Source organism: Haematobia irritans, chromosome 5 (assembly GCF_050003625.1).
Source record: "Haematobia irritans isolate KBUSLIRL chromosome 5, ASM5000362v1, whole genome shotgun sequence".
Taxonomy (NCBI): domain Eukaryota; kingdom Metazoa; phylum Arthropoda; class Insecta; order Diptera; family Muscidae; genus Haematobia; species Haematobia irritans.
In genome coordinates this window covers 86185601-86208381 of record NC_134401.1, presented here as the reverse complement: position 1 = coordinate 86208381, position 22781 = coordinate 86185601, and the positions used below count along the sequence as shown (strand labels likewise).

At 31.9% G+C, this 22781-nt stretch overlaps 2 protein-coding genes and 3 long non-coding RNA genes across 5 annotated transcripts; 2 read left to right on the top strand and 3 right to left on the bottom strand.

The window, feature by feature from the left end:
- The first annotated feature begins 2849 nt into the window (after positions 1–2849).
- Positions 2850–11522, top strand: thr (three rows). Its single transcript, XM_075311196.1, has 6 exons — positions 2850–3276; positions 3544–4572; positions 5891–6865; positions 8614–9450; positions 9505–9708; positions 9986–11522. The coding sequence occupies exons 1-6, from the start codon at positions 2968–2970 to the stop codon at positions 11390–11392; spliced, it is 4761 nt and encodes a 1586-aa protein (XP_075167311.1). The 5' UTR covers positions 2850–2967; the 3' UTR covers positions 11393–11522.
- On the bottom strand, positions 11434–13181 carry LOC142239408 (uncharacterized). The gene is made up of 2 exons (XR_012723020.1): positions 12482–13181; positions 11434–12413 (listed from the first exon to the last, which is right to left on the bottom strand). It is a non-coding gene; the product is annotated as an uncharacterized LOC142239408 (long non-coding RNA).
- A 1225-nt stretch (positions 13182–14406) lies between these two features.
- nero (deoxyhypusine hydroxylase nero) lies at positions 14407–15497 on the top strand. Its single transcript, XM_075311192.1, has one exon. The coding sequence runs from the start codon at positions 14524–14526 to the stop codon at positions 15424–15426; it is 903 nt and encodes a 300-aa protein (XP_075167307.1). The 5' UTR covers positions 14407–14523; the 3' UTR covers positions 15427–15497.
- Positions 15498–18227: 2730 nt separating this feature from the next.
- LOC142239406 (uncharacterized) lies at positions 18228–19466 on the bottom strand. The gene is made up of 2 exons (XR_012723019.1): positions 18504–19466; positions 18228–18447 (listed from the first exon to the last, which is right to left on the bottom strand). It is a non-coding gene; the product is annotated as an uncharacterized LOC142239406 (long non-coding RNA).
- A 451-nt stretch (positions 19467–19917) lies between these two features.
- On the bottom strand, positions 19918–22175 carry LOC142239405 (uncharacterized). The gene is made up of 5 exons (XR_012723018.1): positions 21746–22175; positions 21267–21680; positions 20874–21202; positions 20481–20809; positions 19918–20416 (listed from the first exon to the last, which is right to left on the bottom strand). It is a non-coding gene; the product is annotated as an uncharacterized LOC142239405 (long non-coding RNA).
- Between the last annotated feature and the right edge of the window lie 606 nt (positions 22176–22781).

The following is a 22781-nucleotide window of genomic DNA, read 5'->3' as shown; positions in this document are numbered from 1 at the left end:
ATAAGTTATTTTTTTCATGTCTCATTACTTATAAAGATTTTCCCCAACTCTCTAGAATGCCCTCCATTAGTTTATTGTGAAAGAGAATAAGAGCGATAAGAGAAAGCAAACAAAAACAATCAATGAATCACAATTTCCAACTAGAAGAGAGCAACTTTCCAACTTGACGAATGTCTACACAATTGGGAACTGTAAGGCATGACATATTCACTTGAATCTCAAAGGGGGGGAATAAAATTTATTAAATTACTTATTGCTTTTACAATAACTACATCTGGAAAATAAAATTTGTCTAACATGCTCTGCTTCACGTCACCATACGCTCATCTATGTTTAATGTTAATTAACAACAAAAATGAGAAACATCAAAATGGCTGAAATAGGAATACACATATGAAAAAAAAAAAAAACAAAAGGAACAACCAAAGCGATAAGAAAAAAACACGATAATGAAGTAAAGAAAAAAATTAAATTTAAAAGCAAAAAACCTTTGTTGCCAAAAAAACGTAAACTTTTGCGTGCAACAAGAAGCAACACGATTGTTTGCATTAGAAATTTAATTTGTTATTGCTTTACTTACACCACCTTTGATTTAACGCTACAGCTACACGTCATATATATGGATCTATAAACGAGAGGTCATCAGATGAGAAATTGAATTTAGGACGATTCTGACGAACTTTTTACAAGCCAAGGTTAATAAATTATATGCAGTATATATAATAAACATATACATACATAAAGATTATTTACCCCAGTGTTTTGCCTTGTTATATCGTTTTAATGTATTATTAATCTAGAAGACTCATTGCAACGAAATACAATAAAACACACAAAGGCAACTTCATTACCACCACAACCGCTTTCCCACGACGATACGATTTAGCAAATACACACTTCACTATGTATACCACACGCAGTATGTATATACATATTCGTAAATTTCCTTTTCTTCTTTTTAAAAAGAAACAATTACAAAGCATAAATTTTTTTACTTACTATAAAAAAATTATATATTTTTCTATATACTTATACATATGTAAATAATTGCCATCACTACCAAAAACGGGTTTATCTACGCTAATTTCCCCGTTTTTTTTATTCTCTTTTTCATTATATCTTCATCACCAACACTGCAAAATCAATATTTCCACTATATAACACTTTTAACAGTAAAACTGTTACTTACAGTTTATTATTCATTTGTGATGGCATTTTTACTCTTAATGGTTGGGAATTTATAACACAAAAATTAAAGAAAAGTTTGAACAAATTAGCAAACTTGGAACTATTTAGTTATAGCTTTTGAAACTGTTGTTTTTTTCAACACTTAACTAGCAAGCTAGCGACTTTTCAAGGGTTGTGTAATTATTCGGTTTGTTTTGTTGGAAAACTGGCCGATATTCGTTCAATACCATCCAATTTATAGGAATTCTTCGTCAAGTTTGCTTGAACCATTGTCTATTGGAAATAAGACATTAAAGTCTCCACTTGGAAGAGCAATTATTGTAAATGGTATCGGAACGTAAATCGTCGGCTTAATTAGTTACAAAAATAACGTGAAGTAAACCGTCAACGGGTAGGTAGTTACTCGATGTTAATATTGTGGCGTTCACATAGTACTATTTTTTGAACGACTTTTTGGGGATTTTATTGTGCCGTTCTCGAATCCTTTTTTCGTAAAAATCCAAATCTCCTATAAAGGTGAGTACTATGTTCGGGGTTTTCACCAAAATACTAAACTAAAAGTAAAAAAATATGTAGGAAGACGATTATATTTTGATCAAGTCTTACCAAATAATGGAAGGAAAAGATGCAAGGAATTGATTGCAAATAATTTCATATTTCTATATTAATTAATTAAAAAAGTAACCGTGAAAACTCAGCTTAAGAAAAAATATATAAATGGGGCATCAAATCATGATATAATTTGCATGTATGATTTGTGTTCAAAGCTTATTTTGCAAGTTTCAAGTTTGTTTATTTATAGTTTCAAACACAAAAGATTACAATCGCATAAGTACAATATGTGATTCAAGATGATCAAACAAAATATATAGGACATCATACGAAGAAATAAGGATTAATAACATTAATTAGATATAAAAGAAAACTTAATAAAAAAAATAAAGCGAAAATAATTTAACAATAAAAAAATAATTTAACAAGCAAAATTTTAAACATAATAAAATGTAATGAAATATGTATAACGAAAATTGCGGTATTCGGCATTTAATGCGCTTTACAGACTATCAGTTATTCCGGACGACAGTGCCCGTGTTGAACATATCCCATATATTGTGCACAAGTCCGAAGGCATAATCGATACATCTGCATGTTTATGGGATCGATAACACATTTACCGATTATTTAGTCATCGCCGACAAGTCGTATCGATCCGACACACTGTAAGATTCCTTACAAACACCGTCATTCCGTCCGGAATAACTGATAGTCTGTAATCCGCTTTATAGAGTATCAGTTATTCCGGACGACAGTGCTCGTGTCGAACATACCCCATATATTGGGCTCATTATAAGTTAAGTCGGAAGGCAGAGTCGATACTGCGATACACCGATTATTTAGTCATCGCCGACAAGTCGTATCGATCCGACACACTGTAAGATTCTTTACAAACACCGACATTCTGTCCGGAATAACTGATAGTCTGTAAAGCGCATAATAAGGGCTGATTTGAACTGAATTGCGTTGCTTAAGTTTTGTATTTGTGGAAAGGCGTTTTGCAAATTTTAAGAGAGAGATATCGAGGACATAGTGTGAACCTTTAGTACTCCACTATTGACAGTTGCACACAACCCTGCACATTGTACAAAATGTATTCCACACCGTAACGTACGGTAGAGAAGTAGCGTCAGCTGTTTGTTTCTTGCGTTTTGTTCAGCGCCCAAAATTAAAAAATCAAACACTAGAAAATTTGCATATACATGTTTCTTGCTTTTTAAAATAATGGAAAACAAATTTGAAGATGAATTGTGTAGCGACGATGAAGTTGTGGTGCTTTCTGCAAAAACAAAAATTGCAAAATACTTTAAATGTTATGGAGACTCTGGCCACCAGGATGCAGAGAAGCATCAAATGATATTTGCCAGCAGGATCATTCACACAATAGCAGGAGGTGAACTAAAACATCCGGAGATATGTACCGAAATAATTACAAGCGTATTTGCTGATTTGTTGAGACCAGATGCTAGTATCAAATATTGGACAACATACGTGAATAATTTACGCTACTTTCATTACAGTCTTGTTACAAAAGTAAGAAAAATAGTTACAAAAATATTGGGCCATTTTCCGATAATCATTTATTAAATGTATTTTCCAAGCCCAAGTCCTCCAAACATAAAATATGATATTTTTGTTCTTTTACAAATGTGTATGCCATTAGAAATGAAGTAAAATTCTCTAGTTTGTCACTTCTTATAATTGGAATCAATTGCTTCTATTTGCGACTACCATTATCGGAACATGGAAGACATTCTTATGATGCCAACTATTAAACCATTAATATTTTTTATATTGCAGAAACAATTCGAATTGGCTTCACAGATGTACCACTACATATGCTCCTTTCCTAATTCTAAACTACAAACCGATTATGTTTGCACAACGATCGTGAACATTTATTGCAATCATTTACTACTGCAAAAATCCTATCTACAAACCAATCGCCATAAAGCGTTGGCTGAATTTAATCATGTTATCGAAAGTTTAACATGCATATTTGAAGAAATGCTGGAGAGGAACAAAACACATAATTTGCAATACGAGGATGTATTACGAAAAATATTTGCTTGGCTTTTTCCAAATGCTATATTAGCCCGAATAAAGCAATTATTTAGCACCTTGGGTAGTGAAAAATTAATGGGCATGTTTATGGCTTTGTTTAAGTTGAGCAATCAACAGAAAATGCCTCTTCTTCCAGTGGATGCAATTAATGAACATGCTCAATATATCGTAGAAACTCTAAACACATTTCTATTGTTCGATGTAGTCGATGGATTTCAGTCAAAGTTATGCCTGTTATTGTTAGAGTCCTGTCGTCATAACATTCACCTACAATCCAATGAACCAATATCGAGTATATTTGCCCAACTTTATGCTTATATAAAACTGATATGCGTAGAAAATCCTGCGCCAGCCTTTAATACTCTCATTACGAAATGTTGCAAGAGTTTTAGATTATTATTTGAACGTTACTCTAAAGCTGTAATGAGTCAACAATGGTTCAAAGATGTTTTGGTTTTTCTAAGCACAATTCACAATCAAATTCAAAATGCCAACGTTTTTTCTAGTTTCTGGCAACAAATGACAAACTTGTCCTCCTATATTGCTTTACTTGCATTATTGGTGGATAGTATGAAGTTGGCACCATGTATATCGTCAGAATCCAAGTTAAACACACTAGCTTGCTGTACAAGTCTCCGAAAACATATAATTTTATATTTTGCACAAACAGCTCTTTCCATATTCGTCCTTTATTGCCAGAATGTCAAAGATGAACCAATTGAAGAACTTGGAAATGATAATCCGGAAGAAAAAGATGCTAAATCAGTGAGTTTATTTCATATATTATTTAATTATTATATTAATCGTATAATTAATATATCGAATATCGCCTAATTGTTAAAAAATAAGTTGACTTTAGGCGATTTTCGAATTCGGTAAACGATTTTTCATGATCTGAAAATTGAGTAATTTTATACTTGTAGTTATACTATTAGTTAAAGAGATATCATAATGGACTGAATAGGTTAGGTGAGCCTAAAATACACTTTTTATTTCTGGGTTATCATAAACTAAAGATTTTAGGGGATTTTTTTTATTTCTTTTTCAGTTCTGGTGTTTCAAACTTATATTAATATATCAGCTATTGTTGTTAACTGTAGGAAAAATTGGATTCATATTGCACATATGTTCAACATGTCCTTCAGAAAAATAAGAGCAATTTGGTATATAAGATCTTTCGAAGTGTAAAATATAAAAGGGAAACTTAAAAAATATGTGCAGTAAAAAAACGATTTCTTTGTCTCTATAAAATGCATTTTAGTACCCATCAATATGGCAAATATTTATAAAATATTTTATTTAATAAATCGAGACTAAATGGGGGTTTAGATTATGAATTCATTTTGGAATGTCATCTGTAGTGGACGTCGGTAGTCAAAGGGTTAATTGAGACCAAAATCAAAGTTTAAGGGAAAAATCTGCTGATATCTTTTTAAAGATCGCGAAATCATAGTTCGATTTACAAATAATTGAAAAAGTTGAAAGTGGAATATTTGAAAATTTTAAAAAATGCGAAAATATATTTTTCTTAAAATTGAATTCGTTTTTGAATGTCCTCTGTAGTGGACGTCGGTAGTCAAAGGGTTAATTGAGACCAAAATCAACGTTTAAGGGAAGCATTGAAAAGTCTGCTGTTAACTTTTCAAGGATCGCGAAATCATAATTCGATTTACAAATAATTGAAAAAGTTGCTGATAAATTTTCAAGGATTTATGCACTTTTCAAGGATTTGAAAATTTAAAAAAAATACGAAAAATTCCGGACTAATTTTTTCTTAAAATTGTAAAATTTTACAAAAAAAAAAAACAAATTCTAGCTTGCATTGGGAAGTATTTGTTAGTGATTATTTATTGTTCTACCAAGCTAACAGTCGAGAAAAAAAAACAAGTATAGAATCAATCTGCACTCTTTGAGTTGAGAAGTGTTCACCGGTAACATTAGAATAAATTACCTGTTAGGATTAGTTTAGTCCGAACGGCGTGTCACAAAAAAAAGAACTAGACATATTCTAATGTACAATTGATTTCATATATATTTTTGACCCACAACGTAATATGCAACCTACTTTTTTATCCTATTTCAGATAGCAGATACTTATATTGAAAAATTTCAAACGCCTTTAATTTTAATCACTAGCCATGCTTTTAAAGTTTTGGACAAAATGGATTGTGTTAATAATGCATCGCAGGATGTGCAAGTCCTGATTACGCGGTTTAAGCAAGCTGCAGTTAGTGTTTGTACGAAAAGACAAGCGATCACATGTATGATGCTATGTGAAATATTCGTAAAGGGCAACAATAAAATACCAGAAACTGAATTTCCTCTACTAATAAGGCGGGTCTACAAAGCGATGGCCCAGTGCAAGGATGCAGATACTCATATTATAAGAGAAATACAAATGTGCTATATAACCTCCCTATTGCAGCTGTCATCTGAAATAGATTTCAATCAAATTCGAGGTCAAATAAGTTTATTCTACAGCGATTCGTCTAAGGAGGTGGAAAAGTCAAATCCTGCAGAAAATGGGGAGGAAGATCAAAAGATGTCAACGTCACTACCGCATGATGATTGCTTACTACATATTTTGAGTAATAGTACACATATCTTACGACCACACTTAAAAGGTTACCGTAAGAAACTTTTGCACTGGATGGAAGTACAACATGCCACAAAGTATTTGAAAGCAAACATTAATTTAATGAAGTCGTTAGTCCTGTCGAGTCAAAACTATTATGATTTTATTATAACAATGCGTTCAACAAAATTACCTGTATCGGATGTGCCCAAATTTATGTCTATTCACAAATATTTACGCAATAAGTGTGGCCTTAATCGTTTGGAGAATTTGACATATGGTCATATTGGGACAATAATGCTTCAATCATTACAAAATAGTCGAACACAAAAAGTACATCTTGATTCCAAAGAATTTTCTGAAGAAAAATTGGAGCATTTACTTTTACATAAAGAAATGGAAGCGATGACAATCTGCAAAGAGCTTCAATATGTCAAAATGGCTTATGACGCTTTTGAGGCATTTGAACAATTTTATACTAAGGTGAGAGGTACATATTTTATTCATTTTGTACTTTTTGAACGATCATGGTTATTGAGAAATTTTGTCAGATCTGCAATATCACAAATCTGCAATATCACAAATGTGCATATATGATTTATTGACCGATAGTTATAGTCACTGTGGTCCTATTAATATAAATGATGCGAAAGATATATATTAGAATTCTATCTAAATTTTAACCAAATTCAACTAAAATTGGCACACTATACGTCACTATCACTTGTACTCCTTGTGTAAACTTTAAAGGATAAAATCTGACTTTATTTATTTATTTATTTTATTCATTCACATACTACAAGATATACAAAATCTTTTAAATTACAATATGTGATTAATGTTGGCACGATTTACAATTTCAATTCATTTAAAGTTACAATTACAAATCACAGCATGTATAGAGATATTTTATCATAATCATTAAAAACAAAAAACTGAAAACAAAAATGTAGCAAAAGCGACAGATAGTATAATGAAAATAGTGTGTATAGGTTAGTATTAGTGTTAGACAGAAAAATGTCCATATAAGACATTCTTGAATGTATTAGCATTGCCAATAAATTGAATCGATGCAGGTAAAGAGTTCCATAGGCGAACGGCGTTGAATAAGAAGTGCCATTCAGATACTAGTAGCTGATGTTGTTGTGGAATAATTAAAATTCTTCTGTTGGATCTCCCAAAACGTAATTTATCATAAAGATATTTTTATTATTATTATTTAGTTATTTGGTATAGATAATCTTTTCCAGCAAAATTAACATTCTGATGTTTAATAGTTGCGCAAATTCTACACCATAAAGACATTTAGTGTAACCAGCACAACTAACAAAGCGTTTGATACTGTACACATATCTAACGATTGCATTGTATGCTGTTTCAAGGCGACGTTTACTAAAAGCATCAGCACTACCAAACAGTTCACAGCCATATAGGATTTTTAGGGCCAATAAGTGCATATATTTGGGAGTTGTATCTACATCTAAAACGATTTCTTCCAAAACCAATAGGTTTCTTTTCCGATCCAAAACACATGCCTGTGCCAGATTGGACTAAAACTTGCACGCAGACTTAGATCACAAGAATGTGGCTAGATCGACTCAGAAAAATCGCAAAATCTTTGGCGAATTGTCTTAACACAAAAATTTAAAAAATATCAATATAGTTCTCTTTCATGAGAGAACTGAAATTAGATTAATGTCCGGAAGTATGTTAGATTTTTCGTTATCAAATATCGGAACAAAAAATGTGAACGGTACACAGAAAAAAAAAATAAATAAATAAAAATAGTTGATTGCAGCTGAAAACGGTTCCAATTACAAAATTAATCGAAACATATAACATTTCATAGCACCCTGTAAATTATGCATTCTCTGCTATATTCACAAACCTCCAATATTCCTAAAAGCTAAACACTTATCAAAGATGATAAATACCCATTGTTTTGCAATATTCTTTGGATTATCACATAGACGGTTTGCTTAATCTAAACTTTTTGATGCAATCGAAAAAATAACAATGTTTGTTATTTTAACAAGCACTGACTGCTATTAATATGTACTCTTGCATTAGGCTAGGTTAACTATTTAGCGAACTAATATTGTAAAGTACCACTAGCACCTAGAAATTTGCTGTTGTACTCTAGTTTACAGCATAAATACAATAAATTTAAAGCCCTTCTCTTTCGAAAAATCATACATTATGTAATTTAAATTTCTTTTATGCCCTTTCAGTTCGATGAAGAACCAATATCAAGCGACGATGCACTAATTGATTGGGAAGCCGTCATTGACGATCTTGCAGTAATAGCACAATATTTGCAATTTGGTAGCTATATTGAATATGCTTCGCAGATATGGATGCTTCATTATAAAATATCACAAATGATACTGGATGATTTTTCATCAATACGATCGTTGACTTTCTTTTGTGAATATTCGTCATTTTTTGATCAGAACGAAAATGGATTTGTTCTGGATCGTGAATTACAATTGCAACTACCAGCAATAACAAATGGTTTGGAGTTATTGGAAACTTTAAGTAGACGGAAACAGAATATAATACTATTAGCCACATTGCAAGTGGCCTACTACTACATCCGAAATTCGAAACAAACCTATGGACAAATGTTATTGCAATTTGTTGAAGAAAAACACTATGAATTACCCGATCGCCAAGGATGTTACGATTTAATTAAAGCCTATCTGGATATAATTAAGTATAAATTACTTTGGAAACATTATGACTGTACAATCGCAGGCAGCAATTCTGTTTCAGACGATCTTATGTTAAAAAATAGTCTTATGGAAGAAATTGAAAGAACTCGCGATCGTTTGAGAGAATTTGTTTTTACTCCCAGTGAAGGATTATCATACAATATGCTAGTAACAAGTTTGGCTCAAGATATGGCAGAATGCTCCGCCAATCGTTTGTATGACAATTTTCTAAAAGTGTTACTAGTGGCTGCATGTAAATGCTGCGTTCAAAATGGGTTTGCATTGCGTATGGTTCAGATCATGTCCTTGTGGATGTGGATTAATCTACAGATGGAATGCATTGAATCTGCTCAGGTAAGTGAGAACAAGTAGAAGAAACATTTTGTTACAAAGCATTTCTATTTATAGATCAAACTTAATATTATTGAGTATATTACGGGCATAAAGACGTTAAAAGAGTTGACCGCAAATAACCCCAAAACATTTGAAGAAATTAACACGATGGAAAAACTGTATGAAAATGCAAATGATTTACTTATTGCGAATCATAATTCAGCTGGTATAGAAGCCACAAGGCGAATGGTTCCAGTAGAGTTGTCACCCATAAAAACGGTAAGCTTTAAATTTCCCAACAATCGTAAGCATTGACGGAGATGAATGTCTATAAACCACAGAAACCTCATCATTGTTAGCTATATTGGGTGTTGGGATACAAATTTCAACTTTGCAATTTTGTACCTTTCCTACTTTTATTCCGTGTCTAGTTTTTGTTTTATTTTTAATGAAATTGCGATAAGAAAATTTCGATGCACACAAATAATTCGTATTTAAATAAGTAATTTTATGTTATCCGCAATAAAATAATTTTATGTTATCCGCAATTTTCTAGGGTAAACTGCAGCTTCGTCCTCACTCTCAGAAAACTGAATTGAAGAGTTACTTCAAATATACGATTGACATAAAAACAATGCCAAAAAATGATCTGCTTAAGTGGACCTACTTCACTGTTGGATGTCTAAATGCTCGTCTGTACTTTTTGGTAGAGGACTATGTCCAACTCGAGCCATTCTACGAATTAGGAAAAGCGTGGATTGAAATGAGGCAAAATAAATTCAATACAAAGTATTTTAAAAACATCGAACTAATGGCTATACAACACTATGTGAATTTTCTCCGTGCTACTTGTGCACAGGAGAAAGCAATTGAATGCCTTAACTATGGGCTAAATCAATGTGAATCAATGCAGTTAGACGTAGATGCAGTGTATCGCATTAACTTTAAGTTACAATTAGTGGAAGCTATGCGGGAGTTGGAGAAGCATAAAGGAAATGAAACCGCTATTGCAAGACTGGAAAAAGCTTTGAAGTATAATATGTCGCCAGAAAAGCTCAAATGCAATCAAAAGAACATAAAACATTCTGGGAAAAATGGTATGTCGGAATTTTTCACAGCATCAATCAAGAAAAAGGTCAACGTGGATAACAAAAGAATAGTCAATATTTCGTCTAGAAAGCCCAAGCTACAAGTAAGTAGCAGCAGCAGCAGTTCTAGCCCCGAAACTAAAACAAAACTTAAAGATAGCCATAAATTCAATATATGTGAGGATAGTATTGAGATTATAGAATCTGATGATAGCGACAATGAATGTGTGAAAGTCAAAAAGATAAACGAACTAAAACAAACGGTAAAGGATTTGTTTCAAGCAAAAGATCATTTGACACCAATAACAACAAAAAATGCAAAATCTGTACGTATGAAAATGTCTTCACAAAAACAAAAACCCAATCAACCCGACGAAAATAAAATGATCGATTCTATAGATTTATTAGAATCACCAGCAGTTTCACCAAATAAAGTTGCTTCTTCAATATCTAGCGTCCAAAAATTACTACCCAAAGAAAATATAGCTAATAATGACAATCTTGAGTTAATAGCAACAAAGATGGAAAAGTTAGAATTGGTGGACAAACGGAAGAGACCCAAAAATACAAGCCGTGTACGCAAATCGCCTTTAGACGTGAAAACGGTGGCTCCTGTAATTATACTGGAAGACTCGCCAAGTATAAAACCTGTCGAAACGCCAGCCTTTAAGCCACGTGGACGAAGAAGGAAAAACTTACAAGATCCGGTTGTGATGAAGGAGCCTGCACAACGTCCTCGAAGACGACGTAATTTAGATAATGAAAATATTGAATTTAACAATAATTGCACACCAAAACAAACTTTGGTGCTGCTTAGCAGTAACGGCTCAGATTCAACACCTACCGTGACCAACAGAAGGCGTCAGCAAATATAAAACAATTTTTCAACAAAATAGGTTTATTTATTCAAATACACTTTATTTTTTTTTTATTTTTTTAAATTTTTTTTCATACTTTAATCATTTTAGTTAATAAATCTTTAATACAAGTTAATGTATAAGTTAATATATCTAGCGGTTTAAGGAGTTTTAATTAATATACAAAGATGAAGAATGAACTAAAGCCGCAAACACATCTTTTAAATGTCAAATAGCTTTCTTATCAACGGCTTTATCCTCCTTCGTTTACGGTCTGACATTGAATTTTGGTTTGTAAGCCTACATCAGCATGCATGGTTAGGTTAGGCTTCAGTTACAGCCTGTACTATTTCGGACTCTTTTTTAGACTATTCATTTAATTTATTTAGAATTTTAGTACAGAAATCTTGAAGACCAATTAATATATATTACAAAGAATTCTTAAACCCGAGTATATAAAAGTTTAACAAAGTATATGCATTACACAAGTGTGGTAAATAAAAGAATTTTATATACAATGGAATGAGCCAGGTCATTAACATGCAAACACATCTTTTAAATGTCAAATAGCTTTCTTATCAACGGCTTTATCCTCCTTCGTTTACGGTCTGACATTGAATTTTGGTTTGTAAGCCTACATCAGCATGCATGGTTAGGTTAGGCTTCAGTTACAGCCTGTACTATTTCGGACTCTTTTTTAGACTATTCATTTAATTTATTTAGAATTTTAGTACAGAAATCTTGAAGACCAATTAATATATATTACAAAGAATTCTTAAACCCGAGTATATAAAAGTTTAACAAAGTATATGCATTACACAAGTGTGGTAAATAAAAGAATTTTATATACAATGGAATGAGCCAGGTCATTAACATGAAGAAAGAAAAAAATAGGCCCCAAAACGGAACCCTGAGGGACACCAGAAAGGAGGGAAATACTTCACACTGGGAACGCCTTAGGGAAACAAATTGAAATCGACCAAGTGAACAAGCTTGGAATGAAAAACCAAATTTATGTCCCAGATTGGTCACCATGTATCTAAAATTGACAGAATTGAATGCTTTATAAAGGTCCAGTGAATCCAGCACGTTAATCCATTGGGATACCTTAATTAACTAAAGATACCTATTACCCTGAGGCACTTCTAGTTTTTACCGTTGCAGGCACTCTAATATTTTATTCGATTGAACCACCAGATTCCAAAATTTGCCAGGGAAGTAGGAGGACAAGAGTCTATAGTCCAGTATGCATGAACTACCTTGATAGTAGATATAGGCTTTCCTAGCAAAAAAATAGTCTTCGTAGTAACTTGGTTTAAAATTGGTAGCAATTACTATAAAATTGACTTTCTAAGGGCATGTTCATGAGGAAGTACTTCTCTGCGACATCACCAAGAGCGTGGACGAGATATAAGTAAACCACGTACTTTATAGGAATAAACAGCAAACTAATTTGCTGCTTGGTAGTACTGAAAATCTCATGTATGGTAACGGACCGGTGATGGTAAGTTATTATTTCCAAGCATACGGTATTGCTAGGTAATAGTTTTCACCAGGTGCGTTTTGAAGAGAAAACGTTAAGTAAAAATGTTGACGGAAAAGCCTAAAGGCCGACACGCAATGAGCACGCCGCTTAATTCTTTGCTTTGAAAAAAGTTGAAGCACACGTAATTATATGAGCCTGCACACAATAAATGTAAGCTTGGCGCCGAAGCGTCAAAAAAAGTTTAAAATATTTTAACTTTTTGGGCTTTTGTAGGTTGTTTTGTTTTTGACGTTAAAAAAATTGTTGCTTTCAGGTTGGCAATTGAAGCGCAACTAGCTTATTATAATTTATTTAAATAAAAACGATAATGAAGTGCCGAAAACATAGTTATTTCGCTTAAAATCGTGAAAGTTATATTGGTGAAAATTTGTTGACTTTCCAAATGGAATAAAGTGATAGTTTTTCAGATATTTTTCCAGACAAGCTGCCTCAATCGAGAATAAAAACACTGGCTGATAGACGTTGCAACATGTAACTTGCTACTTGTAACTCAACATCATTCTTTTATTAATGCAAAAAACTATGTTAAATATGATGTGATAGACATATAAATGTTATATTTATAAGAATTTATAAATGTTTAATCAAATAATAAACATCTAAACAATCGTGTTTTACTTGACCACAATGATTCTTTTACAACTTTCTTAAAATGCACTTTTCTGATTGTTTTTATTGGCTCTTATGGGCGTCCTTCTAAATGTATCCAGAAAGGCATCTAATAATTGCACTCATGCAATAATTTTTTGTAGTAACTTGGCGTGGTACAACTTCTCCATAGTGACGGCGGTTTCCCGAGGAGTTTTGGATATCGTATACGACTGTTTTTCGACGCGGTGGGGATTCTCAGAAGCGCCGTCAAATTCAAAAAATGTTGGCAGGGATGGCGATGTCATAGGATGTAGTCAATTGCCCAACTCTGCACTACTTTTAATCAGCTTAAAGTTAATTACCAATACGTTAATTTAATGTTAGTTAGTTTTTAATCAACTACATAGTACTTACCTTTAAAGGTGGGTATTAAGTTCAAGTTTTTTCACTAAAGTGAAAACTAAATCAGTAAGAAAAGGCATAAAATTATACATATTTGTTGCACATTTTATTATAACTTGATGGGGAATAGCCCAGAGCAAGTTTTAACAAAGTTTGTATTTCTTAAAAAGTATTATTAAAGAAAAGTAATCGTGAAAAAATGGCAATTTTAGCGGCTAAACTCGAACTTAATACTCACCTTAAGAAACAATTTTTCAACGAAGCGATAGCACGTTTTTCTAATGAGTTTACAAAAAACGACGATGTCTGCAATCGGAAGGCATCAGTTGCCGTTAGCGACGTGTTGTATACATTTTTATTAATTTAATTTCTGCATTGCATAGTAGTTAGCTTAAAGTTGGTCTATACAAGCGAACTTAAAGTTAGTGTTTTTGGTAGTCAGCTACTCATTTGACGGCAGGGTAATCCTAATATCACAAAAGCCAGTTACTCTACGATACGTTTATGTTTGTGTAATCAGAACAATTGTATTTTCACGTGCAGATTGTAAATAAACATTTATTTGGTTTCGCATTCTTTCGCATCAATACATTCAGTATTGTTTTCCAAAATGGTAACACAAGAGCAAATAAAAAGTATTGGTTCAGTGCTTAACAACAAAGATCGACCACTAAAGGAAAGGTTCCGTGCTTTATTCACATTGAAGAACTTGGGAGGCGACCAGGCGATTGAAGAAATTAGTCGAGGATTCTCGGATGAGTCAGCCCTATTGAAACACGAATTGGCGTACTGTTTGGGCCAGATGCAAGATAAGAAAGCTTTGGGTATTTTAACAAAAGTTCTGGAAGACACAACCCAAGAACCAATGGTGCGTCATGAGGCCGCCGAAGCAATGGGTGCCATTGGAGATGAATCGATCTTGCCTATATTAGAAAAATATAAGAATGACCCAGTTGTTGAAGTGGCAGAAACATGTTCCATAGCTTTGGATCGGGTTAAGTGGCTCCAAAGTGGAAAGCAAGTCGTTGATAAAAACCCTTATGCTTCTGTAGATCCATCACCTCCAGCGGAAAACAATATAACTGTCAAAGAATTGAAGGCTATTTATTTGGACCCGAAGCAAAGTTTATTTGATCGTTATCGCGCCATGTTTAGTTTGAGAAATCTGAGAACTGAAGAATCTGTTTTAGCCCTTACGGAGGGCTTAAAGGATTCCTCTGCCCTATTTCGCCATGAAGTTGCCTTTGTCTTGGGTCAATTGCAAGAACCTTGCAGTATACCTTACTTAAAGGAAAATTTGGAGGACAAACTAGAGAATGAGATGGTACGGCACGAATGTGCTGAAGCGCTGGGAGCAATTGCCACTGAAGAATGTATAAATATTTTGAGTCGTTATGCTGAAGATGAGAAGCGTGTTGTTAAAGAATCCTGTGTCATAGCCTTGGATATGTGTGAATATGAGAATAGTCCAGAGTTCCAGTATGCTGACGGTTTAGTAAAGATCAACGAATGAACACGACCAATGTTTATAATTTTTTTATTTATAATAACAATAAATGATTTTACATAAATTTAATTCGTTAATACTTAAACTAGTTTCTATTCTATTCAACAAACAAAAATAAAAAGTTAAATGGAATTTATACTAGAACTTGGTATGTTTGATGTTTCCAACAACAAACTATTAAAATTTGAAGCCCAATCGTGTAAAGTGGTTGAATTCAATTCATCCATCTCTTCGCCAAGCTCAATTTTTAGTTTGGTTGGGCCGATAAGGCCCTTCTTTTACTTGGTTTTCCATTTGTTCAAATTTCTCCGCACCTTGCAAATGGTCCGAACTTTTTGCTTTAATGCAAAATTAAGAGGAATTATAAGTCACATAAAGCTTTATTTATTATTACGAAAGAAATATCTTTATCATTGTTATGGAAGAAGCTTCCCAATTTTCCCTTCCACTCAAGAATTTGCAAAATGTCAACGCTTTTCATCATGTATTTGATTATCGGACTTTATGTATTCCATAATTAATATTGGAAAAATTTTAAATTTTGGTAATACATGTTTGGATTTGAAATTGTAATAAAATTTGGCAGTCTGGGATAGAATAGCGGATCGAAACAAAAGTATTGGTACGTATTTTGTAATGTAAAAAGGAATCACAAGGCGTGAACCACATCGACTACCACGAAAAGGGTAAAACAATGCTCGATGTATGGATATATGAGCGAAAGTAATTTTTCAAATAAAAATTTCGGAAAGACACAAGGAGATATGTCAAAGTAGTTTTTCATGTCAAAATCTCGATCTTTTCAGGATTTGGATGGAATTTTCAATTTTTTTGGTGGTGATCACTAATTAGCTTCTCTTTCGCTCTACGATGCTTAGTTGAAGATGTATGGGCATAAAAAATTTTGTTCATAAAAAATTGGGAGTTTTTGAGAATTTGGACGGAATTCTTGATTTTTGGGGAGTGATCACGAATTAACGTCCTTTTTAATATAAAAGAACTTAAACTGATGCCGTTGGGAGTCCAGAAAAATGTAATAACTTCTACGACAACCAAATGGAGCAATAGTTCTAAAAATATTGTTCATATGGAACATAGAAATTCTTACAGAACATATACTCGAACATTCCGCCACTAAGTTCTTCAATTGCTATTAAATCGTTTAAATCGATGTCATCGTGCTCCTTTTCAACGTTTTCGACATCTTCAGTCTCGGTAGTTGTTTCTTCAGGTATTGTGCCATTTGGGTCAAAGATTATAGATTCAGGAAGATAGGAAATTAGCTACTGAGGAAATCGAACCATTTACCAGATTAGATTTACCAGATTAATACTCGAACCAAATTTTAGGCAAAAACAAAAGAAAATGTATTTTTTTGTTGATGCCTAAAATTTAACATTGTTTCATTAAGAAAATTAAATTTTTCATTTAAAAAATAAAAACGAGAATCAACTAAAAGATTACAAACATGTATTGAACTAACATGGTAAATACAACATTTGGTATGACTCAGGCCAATTTCCTATCTTCCTCAAGTTTATAATCTTTGATTTGAGTCCGCTACACCAAAAAAAAGTGAACCCACTGTGGAAGAAAATGTAGGTTTATTTTAGAAAAATTTAACTAAAATAGTTTTCTAATTGCAACATGTTATAAATAAGTTAATACTTTTTGTCAAACTGAAGAAATTTTTTTAAAAATATTTTTTTTCTGTTGTTTAAGAAAATTTCATATGTTGAAAAAAAATTGGATTTAAAAATTGTTAAAATGTCTTTAGCGCTGTATGAAGTTCAAGACAGGTACAATTTAAGTAAAATGTACTCATTTGAGAGACTTATGAACTCAATTTGAGCAAACTTCTGCCATTTTAAGAAAATATGAACTATTTTATTTTGTAGTAAAACTAATATTACACTGAAAAAATTTCACGAACAATTTTCCAATTAAAATTTTAAATGAGTTTTAAAAAAATATTCAATTAAAAATTTAATTGAATCAACAAATTTTTTAATTGAAACAAAAATCAATCAAAAATATTAATAGAATCAATTATTTTTTTTTATTGGATCAATTAATTTTTTAATTGACCTTCAATTAATTTTTTAATTGACCTTCAATTAATTTTTTAATTGATACTACCATTTCTGTGATTGGAGACATTTCAATTAAAAAATTAATTGGATCAATTCATTTCGTGATTTGTTTTTGTTTTGTGTGTACCTAATATATATTTTCTAAGTCTAGGTTTAAATTCTTTCATAGTAGCATTTTTATTATTAATACGTAGGGAGCTGTCAAAATCGTCTACAACATCCTTAGTTAACCATTGTGTTAATAAGGATGTCATGTTGAAATTGTCTTTTAGGTATTCATAAAGCATTGGTAGGCTCCGATTCGCCATTATCACAGCATCTTGGAATAGTTCAGTGGAATCATTGGGTAATACGAGATTCGGTATTATTTCGCTCATCTTTTCTAAATTGGCTAATTGTTCAGTCAAAGCACATCCAAATGGTTCCTGATGAAAAGACATTAACATATATTTCTTAGACATGTCCCTGTCAACATTTTTCGAATTTGACGGCGCTTCTGAGAATCCCCACCACGTCGAAATCGTATACGACATCCAAAACTCGTCAGAAAAGCGCCGTCACTATTGAGAAGTTGTACCACGCCAAGTTACTACAAAAAAGTATCTCATGAGTGCAATTATTAGGTGCATTTTTTAATAAATTTAGAACGACGCCAATAAGAGCCCCTTAAAATAATCAGAAAAGGCGCATTTTAAAATAGTTGTAAAAGAATCATTGTGGTCAAGTAAAACACGATTGTTTAGATGTTTATTAATTTGATTAAAAATTTATAAGTTCTTATAAATATAACATTTATACAACTATCACAGCACATTTAACATAATTTTTTCATTAATAATATAATGAAGTTGATTTACAAGTGGCAAGTTACATGTTGCAGCGTCTATCAGCCAGTGTTTTTATTCTCGATGGAGGCAGCGTGTCTGTAATATATCTGAAAAACAACCACTTTATTCCATTTGGAAAGTCAAAAATTGTTCACCAATATACCTTTTACAATTTTAAGCGAAATAACTATGTTTTCAGCACTTCATTATCTATTTTATTTAAGTAAATTATAAGAAGCTAGTTGCACTTGGTGTTTCACAAAATATAAAATGGCTCTTCTAACAATAGTGATGGCAAAATACTTTCATGTACATTTCATACTTTTTCATACACTCCCCCCATCGCAATGGCGATTGTTGCAGTGTCACTTACGAGTCTGTGGTAGCGATGACGATTAAATTGAACTTTGAAATGCTGACAGGGGTATGATGATAGTTTAAAATACCTTGCCCATTTTGTTTGTAGAATCTATCGACGAATTATGCACGTCGAACCAGTTATTGATTGATTGTATGAAATCTGTAGTTTCTGTGGCCTTATAAAGGCTCAAACCAAGAGTACTACAACGGCTTATTGCATTGGCTGTACTTTTGGAAAATAATTGTGCGGCTAATTTGATATCGGTTAGATGCCGTGGATCCATCCAAAGACAATAAACTCTAGGAAGATAGGAAATTAGCTACTGAGGAGATCGAAACGGGATACGACAAGTATTGACATTGCATTAAAATGCGAATAAAAAGAAATTAAGTCCACGAAATAAATTTCCATAAAGGGGAAAATGTAATTTTTTTGTTGTTGCCTAAAATTTAACATTGTTTCATTAAGAAAATTCAGTTTTTCATTTAAAAAATAAAAACGAAAAACAAATAAAAAAAATTACAAACATGTATTGAACTAACATGGTAAATGCAACATTTGTTATGACGCAAGCCAATTTCTTATATTCCTCAAGTTTATTGTCTTTGGACCCATCGCTCTCCGACCAGAAAATGTTGAAGAAGCCCAAATGAATTTTGTGACATTTTTGTAATTTTGCGGTTTTGGTCACAATTTTTTGTGCAAATATAAACTTTTGAATATTTAATTTGATTATAAATCATCTGCTGTATCAAAAATGTTCGAATTGTGGATATAATAGAAAAATTGTAAAAACGAATATCAGAGAGAATTTGTAATTCCCTCTATTTTCTTCGTTTGACACCGATGGGTCATCTATTACTTAGTTATCTATGATGTATGTGTATCCTCCCAATAAACTTAAACGTTTGAAAAATACTAAAATTCAATAATTTTTCAAACACTTTTTCAAAGGATTAGGGTAATATTCAAATTGAGAAATTGTTGAGAAAATCGCGTTCTCAACAAAAAACAGACATTACCCTCAACAGTAAAATTCAACACAATAGCAATAATTTCTCAATTGTAATCCTCAAATTGAAATGCATCGCTACTCAATAATTTCTCAAACAGTTTTCAATGTGAGAAAAATAAAAAATTACCATTGTTGCGAATACTTTCAAACCACAATTTGTATGAAAGTCAATCCTAGTTCTAACTGAAAGTCAATACTAAATTTCTAGGGATTTTGTAAATTTTATTATTTTTTTCGTTAACAAATATAATAATCTTAAAAATAACATTAATAATATATAAAAATAATAATATTATACCAATCAAAATGTAATTATCTTATTAAACGTATTAATAAATAAAACTATGAATACAACTTTAAATATCTTAAACATTTTTACATGTATAATTCCATTTCCTCCATAATGTTGGTGTCATTAATATGCTGGCAATTTGAAATAATTACTATCGAGGAACTTGCTGGCTTGTGTGTTAGAATAGATTCCAGCAAGAGGAAATCACAAAATATCAAACTGATGACGGGATGTAAATTGATGTAATGCACATTTTCATCCAGAAGTTCTTGATATAGGAATTGTTGCACTTTGGTTTAATTGATTGCACTTTGTAAGTTTTCTGAAAACTTTTCTTTGTTGTTCCCTTCATCGGTTTTTCATCGGCCAACATCTTCCAAGAATATACCATCCAATGATTTTAGTTTTCTGCAAAACAATCGAGTTTTGTGATTTCCATTATATTTTCATTTCACTTTTTATTTTGACTTACCAATTTGTATTTCTTCCAACTGACCGCGTACTTCGTGATTTCCTCAAGAACGTTGGTGTTACAAAATTGTTATTAAAATACTGGCAATTTTCAGGAACTTGATGACCAGATAATTGGAATAAATTTCCAGCAATTTCAATTCACAAAATAACAAATTAAACCGATGTTGCACATTTTCATCCAGAAGTTCTTGATATAGGAATTGTTGCACTTTGGTTTAATTGATTGCACTTTGTAAGTTTTCTGAAAACTTTTCTTTGTTGTTCCCTTCATCGGTTTTTCATCGGCCAACATCTTCCAAGAATATACCATCCAATGATTTTAGTTTTCTGCAAAACAATCGAGTTTTGTGATTTCCATTATATTTTCATTTCACTTTTTATTTTGACTTACCAATTTGTATTTCTTCCAACTGACCGCGTACTTCGTGATTTCCTCAAGAACGTTGGTGTTACAAAATTGTTATTAAAATACTGGCAATTTTCAGGAACTTGATGACCAGATAATTGGAATAAATTTCCAGCAATTTCAATTCACAAAATAACAAATTAAACCGATGTTGCACATTTTCATCCAGAAGTTCTTGATATAGGAATTGTTGCACTTTGTTTTATTTGGTTGCACTTTGTAAGTTTTCTGAAAACTTTTCTTTGTTGTTTCCTTCATCGGTTTTTCATCGGCCAACATCTTCCAAGAATATACCATTCAATGATTTTAGTTTTCTGCAAAACAATCGAGTTTTGTGATTTCCATTATGTTTTCATTTCACTTTTTATTTTGACTTACCAATTTGTATTTCTTCCAACTGACCACGTACTTCGTGATTTCCTCAAGAACGTTGGTGTTACAAAATTGTTGTTATTAAAATACTGGCAATTTTCAGGAACTTGATGTCCAGATAATTGGAATAAATTTCCAGCAATTTCAATTCACAAAATAACAAATTAAACCGATGATGCGATATAAATTAAACTATATCACATCGATAGTTTAATTTATATCGCATCATCGGTTTAATTTGTTATTTTGTGAATTGCGAATTATCATCCAGTAGTTGTTGATATGGAAAATCATAAATACCAAGTTTTTTTGGTTGCACTTTGATTTATGGAAACTTTCTCTTCTCGATAAGCCACTACCATTTTTCATCGGTCAGCCTCTTAATGTGTCCAAGAATCAGCATCCAAATATTTTTGTTGTCTGCAAAGAGATTTGAGTTTAGTGACTTCCTTAAAGTTTTCATTTCGTGTTTTAGTTTTACTTACCAATTATTATAAGCAATTTCAATTGATTATTAAAAAATTTCCACATTTTTGTATATCTTCCACGAACTTTGTTGTCCAAAATAGTATTGAAAACCATGTGGTTTTTTCGTTGCATTTCAGGGTAGTGTTTTGTCAAAGTTTTCTCCAATTATCTTCAACACATTTTCAAAGTTTTCGTCAACATTTTGCCAAATTGGTTGTAATTCGCAAACAAATTGAAGATGAATTGAAGATGAGCTTTTTCAAGTCAAGTTGAATTTATGTTGAAAATGATATTTACCCTCAAACTGAAGAGGTGTTGCATTTGACAAACGCTCATCCTGTGTTTATTGGGCTATTTCATATGTATGAGTATTTCAGTATTTGATTTCAATATTTCGAAATCAAAGTAAGTTTATTTTTTTACTTTTATTTTAGAGAGAATAAATTACCTTTTAATTGTATAATAAAACATAGAATTAATAATAATATGGTGAAAATGCCAATTGAAATTGTCAAGTAATTGTTACAAGTATTGCAAACACAAGGATAAGCATTTTTCATAGACAACGCCATATCAATTTGATAGTGAATCCCATCTTCAACATTAATTCAAATGGCCTTGAAAATTGCTTGCTTTCAACAAATTTTCCAATAGGTTTGAAGCATTAAAATGAAATTTACTTTGAAAAGTTGTTGCTAACGTTTTGAATTCTACTGTTGAGGGTAATGTCTGTTTTTTTGTTGAGAACGCGATTTTCTCCTCAACAGTTTCTCAAATTGAATTCTAATCTAATTCATTGAAAAAATGTTTGAATGCGTATTGAATATAAGCATTTCTCCAATGCTTGTGTTTATTGGGGAGACACATGTGGGTACTTCAACATATTTAGGCAAAATTTAACAAATTTTTAGGCATCATCATCCAAATTTCCGTGGGATAATTTAATTATATTCTAACGGTATTTTGATTACTAGAATTAATTTTAAGATCTGAAATTAATTAATTAATTGTTTGAAATACCTTTGAATTTTTGCATTTTTCAAGTGGTTGTGT

Excerpts from the sequence above, each read along its gene's own strand:
- nero (XM_075311192.1), top strand. The coding sequence starts at position 14,524 with ATGGTAACACAAGAGCAAATAAAAAGTATTGGTTCAGTGCTTAACAAC.
- thr (XM_075311196.1), top strand. The coding sequence starts at position 2,968 with ATGGAAAACAAATTTGAAGATGAATTGTGTAGCGACGATGAAGTTGTG. Across the intron at positions 4,573-5,890 it reads AAGAAAAAGATGCTAAATCA|ATAGCAGATACTTATATTGA; the intron begins GTGAGTTTATTT and ends ATCCTATTTCAG. Across the intron at positions 9,709-9,985 it reads AGTTGTCACCCATAAAAACG|GGTAAACTGCAGCTTCGTCC; the intron begins GTAAGCTTTAAA and ends GCAATTTTCTAG.